This window comes from Anser brachyrhynchus (genome assembly GCF_964034855.1).
Source record: "Anser brachyrhynchus genome assembly, chromosome: 11".
NCBI classification, from domain to species: Eukaryota; Metazoa; Chordata; class Aves; order Anseriformes; family Anatidae; genus Anser; species Anser brachyrhynchus.
Genome location: NC_137706.1, coordinates 13,864,545 through 13,875,611, shown reverse-complemented (window position 1 = coordinate 13,875,611; position 11,067 = coordinate 13,864,545). Strand labels below are relative to the sequence as shown.

General features: G+C 41.1%; 1 protein-coding gene across 1 annotated transcript; it reads right to left on the bottom strand.

The window, feature by feature from the left end:
- Window positions 1-682: 682 nt before the first annotated feature.
- On the bottom strand, window positions 683-3,955 carry BCL2A1 (BCL2 related protein A1). The gene is made up of 2 exons (XM_080607815.1): window positions 3,072-3,955; window positions 683-1,565 (listed from the first exon to the last, which is right to left on the bottom strand). Exons 1-2 carry the CDS (start codon window positions 3,489-3,491, stop codon window positions 1,461-1,463), a joined length of 525 nt encoding a protein of 174 aa, XP_080463941.1. The 5' UTR covers window positions 3,492-3,955; the 3' UTR covers window positions 683-1,460.
- Window positions 3,956-11,067: the final 7,112 nt, after the last annotated feature.

Sequence of the window (11,067 nt, the reverse complement as noted above, 5' to 3'; positions counted from 1 at the left end):
GAGCAGTACTGTTTCTTGCGAATGTTAACGCGTGCGTGTGTTCTCTAGTTAAACCCAGCAAGTTGGAGAGAGAGCCCAATACCAGAAGGAGGCTGGTTCATTCTGCTGGTGTCATAAAGCCTTCATGGTATAGAGGATTTGTCTCGAGGAATACTGCTGTTGTGTGCCACAGGCCCGTGGCTGCCTTTGTTCGGTTCACCTCCCACCATGTCTACAAAAGAAGACTATTTAGACCTAGTCTTAGTCCCCAAATGTAGGGCAGTCACTACAGCTAAAGAAAACCGTTCTAAAATGAATTCTTGACAGTTTAAATTTTGAAAGCAAATGGAACTTGAGTCAAAACAATAGTTGTCCCAGACTATAAAAGTCTGGAAGTCTGTTAGGAACTACCTGTGAATTTGCTGACTAGGCCGTGTATCCCAAAACACCAATTACTGTCATTGAAGCTGATCCAGTTCATTAATTTTGCAAAAAGCTATCCATTTCTTGTATAAACTACCATATAACACTTAAGAGTACTACAGAAAATTAAAGTATTGACATCCCTGGGCTTCAGCTCAAACCCATCTATTACTTAGATTCTCCAGTAGCTCTGTAACAGCTTTTCTGAGAGTTATCTCACCCAGGTAGATCTTCCCCCTTCCTCCAGTTTTTCTGAAAGAGATGAGGCCAATCATAAGACTTTAAAATATATATTTTAATGTATTTTTCAAAAATATTAGTGTATTTACACAAATTTCTTATTTTAAAATAATTTGTATTTCTCTATTTAAAAAAATCTAGTTTAAAAAAGTTCAGGTGACTACATTACAAAATTTTGAAGGAACAGTCACTGTAGATATGAGCAATTAAAAATACAACAAAGAAACACATACCATTGCATTAACAGTGAGTGAGTGTACAAGTCCAAGGTGATAGTTTCCACAATTCGTTCTAACTATGAAGATTGCTTTGTGTCAGTAATTTGTACCCACTTTTACACTGGAATTTGCATTTCCTTTTTCTTCAGAGGAATCCCCTCCTTTTACTTATACAAATGTTGCAATAAAAATGCATTACAATAGTATTCATTTACAAAACAAATGAGATTAAAGTTTGTTTCCTAACCCATTGGATTGTATTTCAGTAAATCAATGTCCTTTCATGGAGGTGCAACAGAGATTCCAAGAACTGTCTGGATGTGGGGGACGATCTCTCTCTCTCTCTCTCGAAGCAGTCCTGCCTGGAAAGGTTGGCTTGCATTGCTGCATGTTGCTGTGTCAATTCCTCTTCAGAGGGGTCTTTTCTTTAGGTTTGGCAATTAGGAGAGCATGTTAAACTTTGCATTCAGTCAAAATAAATACAAATAAATTAAAAAAAAAACAGTAAAATTATTTTCTAGTTGATACTGCTTGGAGGAAAGCTTAGCAATGAAGCTTGTGGCAATATCTAGATTGTGCGTGAATGGCGGGTCCATTATTTCAGTAGTACTCTCTGAACAAGGAAAAAAGAGCTACGAATATGTCTGTAATTTTGGAGAAAGACAGTAGTGATCTTCTTTCAAACTTTGTTAGGAAGCCATTTTCCTGTGGAAAAGAACATGCACAGTTAGGGACAGCTTAGAAGCAACATGTACAGGAAAAATGGACCACATTGTGCTAGTATCAGGTTAACAAAGTGCTACACCATTGCGCATAGAGAGGCAGCTCTTCGGAGCTCTGCCTCAAAAAGATGAATAGAGCTTTAAAATGAGTAGGTGAAAATAGCTGCACCTTGCTCAGTGTTTGTTTTATCTCCAAGTCAAGACCGTGCCCTCCCTGTGTAAATAGAAAATGAATGTGAACTGTATCATCTGAGCCCACATCTTAAAGGAAGATACAAGTACTGTGTTTCTGATATAATAATATGATTATAAATATCTTCCTTTAAGCCTCCTTCTTCTACTATGATGGGCCACATGTTATGACAGAATGCTGCCTGGAGTTGATACTTCTTTAAAATAAAAATGACTCTATTTGCAAGAGATGAAGAGAGAAGCCTCTACAATAAATCTGATGCATCAAGGGTCCATGACTCATTATCACCTTTTTTTACTGTTACCAGCCAGAGAAGGATCAAAACAAACAAAAGGAGAATAAAGGAAAAGAAAAACACTAAAAAACAACTGAGGGAAAAACAGTAATAGAAAATAGGAAATATAAGAGAAGTAGGACTAGAAGGGGATGGAAAGAGAAAGTAACATTTACAAATAGGTAAAGAAAAAAAAAGTACCAGGGAAATAACTAACTCTGATGTCACTGTTACTCAGCTTCCCCTAACTGCAATAGAAAAAGGTATTGGTGGGATGAAACTGTGCAAAGCAACAGGGACCTCCCCTCCACCAGCAGAAGCGAATTTCAGCAGCTTGACGAAGTAATCCACATATTGACAAATGCTTTTCTCAGCTTTGACCATTGATATATGGAACTTCTAGGATTATCTCAGCCCAGACAAACAGAAGAGATTTGTCTCCAGTCGTTCTTACCTCTAAATGTGTTTAAGTCAACTGATTTGGGGGATTAAATAGTGGCTTCATGAAATCCACAGCAGAAGTACTGATTTAACTGTGAGGATGAGACCTGTGTATTCTTCCCTTACTTTGAACTTCAGTATTTTTGGACCAACTCCTCTACAAAAGCATAATTGCTACACTAACTGTAGGATGCATTCAATTTTAGATTTAATAATGGGAAGTTTTGATGGAATGCCTTGTTTAACCTGCTTGGAGCAGGAGGTTGCACTAGATGATTACCTAATGTCTCTCTAAACCTGAATTATCGTACAATCCTATGATTAACTCTAGGGTTTTGACTGTTAACAGAAAGTGCCTTTTTCAAAAGAAAGATGTCTTTTAACATTGTTCCATTTAAAGCAGAAGCAAAGATTTCTCTGTAAGTCTCAAGCAGACATTACAGACATCATAAACTAAGCCACCACGTAAAGCCCTTAATAAAATGTTTTTGAAAGTGTCTGTAACAAGTTTTCCTTAATTAAGAAAAATCTCCGACTCTATATTTTGGGGAAAAATTAGAAGATGCTGAACTGAAACTTACCCAGCCACCATTTGCATCTATCCATTCGGCTTTGTTGTTTATGATGTACTCTGTAATAAAATAAGAGATCTGCTCCTTCTCCTCTCCAGTGAGCTGAACACCATGTTCTTGAAGCTTCTTAGTGAGAAGACCCCCAAAAGTAAATATGGTCATAATTCTTCCCCAATTAGTATTTCCATCAGCAAATTTCTCATCCATGACACCATTGAAAATTCTCTTGGCAACATCTACAGAAGTAATATCAATCCTGTCCAGGAAGGGTCTGAGAGCCTCCTCTGTTTGATCTTGCAGCGAAGATGCAATGTTTCGCAAGACATGAGCAACTCTGGTTTGGGCTGGTCCGAGATGTGATTCCTGAAGCACATACTGCAGATAATCTTGAGCTAAATAATAAACGTAATAGAACTCAGCAGTTTCCATTTAGTATGAAGCTCAGAGAGCAGTGCACCGCTCTTAATCAGGGTCAATAATGAGCAGCCACAAGACATGCACACAGCTTTGTATCTTCGGTTTTAGATGGAATTTTTTTTATTTTACCACGGAAGTTCCTGTAAAAGTGTAGTCACTTAATGATCGTGTGGGTTGTGGAATATGTCAAAGCGGAAGTGAAAGAAAAAAACGTCTGCTCGGGGGAGAAAACAAATCTTGAGTGATTTATTATTTTTATAAATAGTATGATTCTACAACTAAAAACACCACTTACCACATTTCTTAAGCAGTGTAAATTGTCATTTCCTAGGGACTTTTGCTATGTAACACTTGCAAAGATTTGGCATTTAAGAGAGGTGTTTGCTAGCAAAGGTTAAGCATTTAGCTGGAAAAAAGAAAAAAAAGCCTGAAAAGCTGCATGCTATAGGAACTTGCAGTCTGCTCTAATCCCCAGCTTCCCCCACCCCAATCTTCAGTGCCAGTGGTTAAAGCTGCAGTCTGTATTGCAGGTTTATAGGTTATCTCTGCTTCACATTCATTTTGAAAGAAACTGGTGGAAGTTTCCAACACTATGGAAAAATGGATAAACCTTTTTCATCAGGCAGGGAGCTTTATGTAACAGCTAGAAGTGGGAAAACAACAGTGGTGCACATATGGATGGGAAAAGGGGAAAGCCAGCTTTTTAGCATTATTCCCTGTTCCAAAGTTTCCCACACTCTCTCTGTGAGTGCTCTTCAAGGTCCTTCTTTGAAGATTTGAGTGAATGGCTTCAAGGATTTCCTTCCCCCACTGGGGGGTTCTGGTGTGAAAAAAAATATTAGTATAAAAGACAATGCTAATGGAGTCAGCATGTCAGAACACGATGCTGAAAATATGGGGCCAAGCTAGTGATGTGTAATACCATCCGATTCTTTCATGACAGATAACAAAAAAGCATCACGATGCCTACAATGACTGCTCTGCGATTCAAATTTCTGGTCAAGCAGTTGTTTTGGGGGAGAAGAGGCAGAGGTCTCTAGCCCCCCCTTTTCCTGACAAATCCACCTCTCCCGAGGCAGCCTGATCTTGCCGGAGCATCAGGCAAATCTCCAACTGCAACACAACTGTGCTGTCAGTATATTCCTAGCCCTAGATAGCCCACTCAAATTGTATATGCTGCTGCTCTGACATCACAGTTTTGCAGAAACCCGTTAATTACAAACGTGTACTTTCCACTTCCTTCGCTGGGTTTTTCTTCTGTATGAGGTGAACCAGGTTCAGAGTGACACAGTCATCTTCCATGCACAGCGGGGTTCGAAACCTCAAGGTATCACCAGCGCAGCACAGACATCAATCGCTGTAGTTCCTGGGAAACTCCATTACCATTTGCCTCGCTTTCTGTTGGAAGCAAAGGAAGAGGTGGCTGGTGCCATGTTCACCCTTGGGTGAGAATGAATTTAGGAAGGAGGTATGAGCTGGAAAAGCTCACGTTTTAGATGCTTCCCCCCAGGGCAGGATGAGATGCTCGGGCCGGGGTGGGAAGCTAGCTCTCCCCTCCATATGCACGCCTTCTTACCGAAGCTCATTTTGAAAGTTCAGAGGTGTCCTCTATCCAATACCTGCAGCTGCTGCTTTGGCAGAGCTATTAGGCTGTCTTTGCCTTTGTTATGTTCAGTGATTTCAGCAAACTGCCAACATTTTTATGAGGAATGCAAATGAAAACAAAACAAAATGAGAAAAAGAAAAAAAAAAGAAAAAAAAAGAAAAAAAAAGAAAAAAAAAGAAAAAAAAAAAGAGAAGGACGTGACAGCTCTTACCTCTACCCAACTCACCTAAATCTGGGCAGAAATTTCTGGGAGAAAGGGGTGAAAATGCTGTACCCAGACAGCTTCCCTCCTGTCAAGTGCTTGCTGCAAACAGGGCTAACTCAAGGAAAAATCACAAGAACCCTTTTTCTATATAGCACAATCTATGAAGTTATAACCCACTCCTGACTCTCTTAATAATTGATTAATGAAAAGCTGTTTGTATTCATTGTGAATATAAGTAATAGTTGAATATGGGAACAGTGAACAATACCTACGGAGACAAGTTTTGTTTTCTTCACCACCTGCAGCATCAGAGCAGAGGCAGAGGCAGATATTTCTTCATTAGTGGAGCATTTAGGATTCCGAGGAGGCTGATGAAATAAGGCTATGAATATGTCGCCATTATGGAAAGAAATCAATGTTAATATCTCGGCAATTTTGGTACAAACACTGCCACTTCCAGCCCCTTGATCTCTTACAAGGCTGAAAGGTGAAGCTCATACGCAGCTCCCAGAAGGGGGGTGGCAGCTCGGAGCAGACATCTCGAACAGCAGCTGTGACACCGGTGGCCAGAACTGGGGATGGAGCTGCTGAAGGTGCCCCAGGTCCATCGACCTCAATGTTAGACACATTTGCTGTTCAACAGCATGTGGTGGCAGGTGTGATTCTAAGTGCTGGATGTTTAGTAGCCCTGACAGGTTATATGTATATGTATGTGTATATGTGTGTGTATACATACATATATATATAAAAGGTGTGTGTACATATATATATATATACATATATATATATGTGTATATATAAAAGGTCAGACCAGAGCAGTCTTCTCAAGATCTACAGTTGAGCTCTGAGCATGGCAAGAAGTCAGCTTTGGGATCTCTTACCTGCATCGTGCCACTGCAATGCTCCGATTCTCATTTTGTACATGAGGCTGTGCCTTCCTTTCTCCTACCAGATTTTATTCACATTTTCTAGTTACAAGTGAATACCTTGAACTTAATGAATCTCTGCTCTTCTTCCTACCTGCTGGATCTCCACAGTGCTGCCTACAGTGAACTCTCGTACAGCGCACTACTTCTTTCTTCTTTTCCTCTTATCTGTATGTACTCTCTCTTTTATATAGGATGATTATTGATAATAGGTTTGAAATAGAAACCAGCTTGACATGGAAGTTCAAATGCAAACCCTCCCCTTGCTACCTGGCATAGAAAGGGGCTTCAAATACTTTAATTTAAATCTGTGCTCTGCAGAGTTAGCTCCACATCCTCCCCTAACCTGAAAAGGCTTATTTTCTAGAACAGATGGGAACTGAGTTGACAGATTTTTCATAAAATGGACTCGTATGAGATAATGTTATCTCATCTTATTTCAGACCAAATTAAGCCAAAATGGCAAAATGGCAATAGCTCAGCTTCACTGAGCTATTTGTGCTGCATCTGCCTTGCCGGAGTTGTTCACATCCCAGGTAAATTTGGGAACAGTGAACCCTTCTAAGGCAGCCAGGCTTTGTCTGAAGGAACAGTCTGAGGCCTTGAGAAAATCCTTGCAGAATTTTTCTGTTTTTCTTCAGTTTTTTTGTGTCCAAACCTGGACGATTTTCATGCAGTATTGGATTTCATCGCTCGGTTCACTTGTAACTCTCCAGCTGTCCCGCACAGCCCTGATACAAGACTTGAGGAGGCTCTGGTGACTTTTATTTACCCTCCACTCCCCTACAGCATGGAACATGCAAGCTGGCTTTCCGCGAGCTGCGGAGCTGTGTTGGGATGAGAAGTCCCCGGGCTGCTTTGCCCAGTGGAGTGCTGCCACCTAGTCGCAGCCGGCTTGGCTGCAGGCACGGGTCCTGGGCTCTCAGCGTCTCCAACACCAGCTCGCGGTGCTTTAGATCCTGTATGCAGCAAAGAGCTGAAATACTGCAGCGCTGGGACTCATCACGGGTAACGATCTAAATTAATCAATGATACCACGTCGCCTGACTTGTTATCAGCCAAGATCTTTAGCCCGGAGCTTGGGAGGCTTATCTCCATAAGGAGTTTGGGGACCGGTTCATCGTAAAAAAACTCCTTCCCATCTCCTAATGTTTCTGGGATGGAAATACAATAGGGAATATCTGTAGCAGGATCCTGGATCTCAAATTCTGTGGCAATTGAAAGACTTAGAGCCCGCTTACATTCTGTGTGCCTCAGGAGATGCTGATGTAGCACAGAAGACAAACTCCAGGAAGGATAGGGGCAGCTATTTTTGCATCCTCTGGGCCAACTGAGAGATTCAGAACCAGTCGGAAAGCTAAAACAAGTAGCTCCAACAGCTTTCTGTTGAGCTGTGGTGTAATCCTGAATGGTAGAGGGCTGAGAAATACGGCACGGGCTCTCTCCTGCTCTCAAAATACCATGCAGTGTATCTGGGAGGATTTTTCAGGTGAAGACGCGCACTGCGGCTCTCCATTGACTGAGCATGAGAAGAATTCTCTGAGAGGCCATCCTGACCCCTGGAGTGATGTGAGGGGAGTACCGCGAGGGGCAGGATGGCTGTGCTATTCAGGGCCAGCCACTGCCTCACCACTTCCTCTGGTAACAGCTCACAACTTGCCTTCTGGATCCAACCTCTCTCAACACCATGAGTCAAGGGGGCAGCTGAGCACGTTGCTTCACGATGCATGTGCCATTTGTCATCGTGCATGTGTGTGGACACATGTTTTGTTCTCACATGCCTTTCCAAATGTTTATCCAGGATTAGGATAATTTGAACAAGTCATCAGAGCTTGTCAGCAGTGAGCCATGAAAAAGTCAGGCTCCCTAAGCCTCCTGGACAATGGAGCACAAACAACTCTTGGTAGAAACTTAGCAAGATCTTGCAGATCCCAGCAGGAGCACTTCAGACTGAAGCCATCTTCATTGCTGAAAATACTTGCTCCCAGAAGCTAAATAAAAGGTCTGCTTGGGAATATTCATGAAATGATAAGTCAAAGGCTCATGCCTCAATAGGATAACCAAAACTTTGTGTGTCCCACACTCCCACAAGGCAAGAGTGCTCTTGACTTTTGGTTCACTGTTCTAGCAGGTGCAACGTGAGCATGTGCAAAGTCCATTTGTGTATTGATCCGCAGCTTTGGTTTAGACCTGTGTCTTGGGACGCAATGGGATCAGGGGAGACAGGCATTCAACATCAGCCGCGTCGATGCTTTAAAGATACTTTAAATCGTGGTGACATTTAAAATGTGGTTGCACAGCACTTCAGACACATACCCGAACCTTACTTAGCATTCAGAGGGCCCCAGTGGTTGAGATTTTCAAAACACAAACAAGATTGAAGTAAAAAGCTTCTGCTGAGCATAAAGAGGATATAGGTGCCCAGTTCCTTCTGGTGCCTTCCGAAAAAATTGTAGCTGCTCAATAAGGTGACTAACAGATTAAAGGAGTCAAGAGTGCTCTTAAATTCTTTTCTATGTGGTTTTCCAAAGGAAGTTTATGTATCTCATGTTTTTAAAATAAATTGCTTTAAAATTCAATTCACTTCACCAGGTGCAAGCTACCTGGATGTCTCAGAGGCTCGCAGTCCTCTGCATCAGCTCTCCCAGGAGCATGTTTGCTTCCCTACTTCTCCCTCCTTCAAATCAAGCCTGCATCTGCTCCTGTTAATACCAGAAACCTTTGCACTGGGTCAAGTATTAGTGATTCATAGGTTAAATATCTCTCCTTTAGAAGATAATGTACCCTTCTAATAAATCATTTTAGTCCACCTTTTATGATATCCCCTCTGTTCATGACCCTATAAAAGAGGGCTGTAGCAACACTAGTATTTCAGCTATAAATCACTCTTCATGGAGGTTTCTAACTCGCCCTTATTTTGTTTTATATGCAGGGTCCAGTCTGGGAGTGCATTTATTTTTATTCCCTTTGCAATTTGTCTTGAATTATTTCAAGTTATAAAAATGAGTTGAAATACATCTTTACAGTATGCAGATATTTTCCTCTTTTATAATCAATCCAGATCTGCTTTGAATGAAATTATGTTTAATGACATGAATGTGTAATGTGATTTTAGCAAGTCTCATATGCTCAAAATAAATATTTATATTAAAATATGTTTCTGAACCCTAATTCAGTATTTCTACCACAATTTTATTACTTCTTCAAATGTGTATTTGCATGAAAACATTGTGGTGCTAGTGCCTGCTGTTTTCAGCTTTATTTTTTTTTAAAAAGCCTTTCACCTAACGTACCAGGAAGACAGACTATATTGCAATCTGGTAGGACTTTTCCAGAGTGTAAAAGCATTTGGTATGAAATTCATTCCATCCACCTATAGCCTAAGAAGTTGGACTGTATATAGTAGAATAAAAATGTCCTGCATAAGCCAAGTGCCAAGAAGAACTCACGAACCTAATATCCCATACAACTATTCTAGGGGGGGCTTTTAATCCAAAGTGTCTTTCTCATGCTGATCTGCACCATTTCAGCACACACTCTGCTGTTGGCATTGTGCAGTATTTTCAAACCCACAATGATTATGTGTAAATTGCTGCAAATTGTAGCAAGAAATTAGCTGTAGCTCCCATGGTATATTTTTATCCCCGTGTTTGTTATGATTTTGTGATCCTCCAAAAAAGGCCTGCTGAGATGGCATTTTTGTGCTCCTAGGAGAGGGCCGTGAGCAGAAATAGCTAGCTAATCTGTCTCTCCAGGTATTTATACCACATTCATTACCTTGCTGTCTGAGCATATATTACTAGCCCCTCAATCTTTTTAAGTGAAATGATGTCCTATTAAATAATTGTGAAGGAAGCTGATGCTACCATGACTAGTTATCCAGACCTGCTGCCGTTCTTTGACCACAGCAGAAGGAATTTTGCTTTTGAGCTCATTTTTTAGTCATATATCTTTACAGCGTTCAGTGCTTTGAACCACATTTGTGCATCACTTCATTGTAATGTCTGCGTATAAAGCCTTTGGTTCATCCAAAGCCTGCACAGAATTAAGCCTGCACAGAAACTATAAGGATGTCAGTAATGATGCTAATACCGATGACTGCTCAGACCCTCAAATGCTCTGCCTTTCAGAAAGCTGAGCTCTTCTAGACCCTTTCAAATAATCGATAGTTTGTGCTGATTGTTATAGACAGTAAAGCAACACCCGCTTGCCCCAGACAGGACATGGATTGCCTTCTGCTGATACTTTCACCTGTTAAACCCATAAGGAGTCTCCTGTCCCTGTTCATGAGCGTGGGGAGAAGTGCTGAGCCTGCCCAAAGCCCGCTGGCTTCACAAAGCAGTGGGAGCAGGACCATGATAGTACTTCATTATGACTGCGTTTAATTGGCAAGGCACTGTAATGGCTATCAGTAGCAACAACAACTAAACTCCGCACCAGCAGTTCAGCATACGTCATTTTGAGTTTTCACAATAAAACCCCAGAGCACCCATTCATCCTTAGCAGACTTGCCTTTGTATCAATCTGGGACTAGATTCTTGGCGTGCCAGGGAATTATGCATCATAATGACTTAATCAAAGGCTTTCATAGTTTATTCTAGAGCCGAGAAACCTTTTTAAACCCAAATGCAGATGGAAGCTTGGACCCAGCAGTGAGTGCTTTGCTCATGAAGTCAGAGGAGCTCTGCACAGGCTGACCCCCATGCCTCAGCAAAGCTCTATTGATTTTGGTAACTTCATCTGTGCGGGGACATGAATCTATCTACAGGGAGCTAAATGAAGCCTAAAGTTATTGATTTTCAAGGGAAGAGAACTTTAGTTAAAAGACCTCGTATGTTTTCTTAATTATTC

Excerpts from the sequence above, each read along its gene's own strand:
- BCL2A1 (XM_080607815.1), bottom strand. The coding sequence starts at position 3,491 with ATGGAAACTGCTGAGTTCTATTACGTTTATTATTTAGCTCAAGATTAT. Across the intron at positions 1,566-3,071 it reads TAGATGCAAATGGTGGCTGG|GAAAATGGCTTCCTAACAAA; the intron begins GTAAGTTTCAGT and ends TCTTTTCCACAG.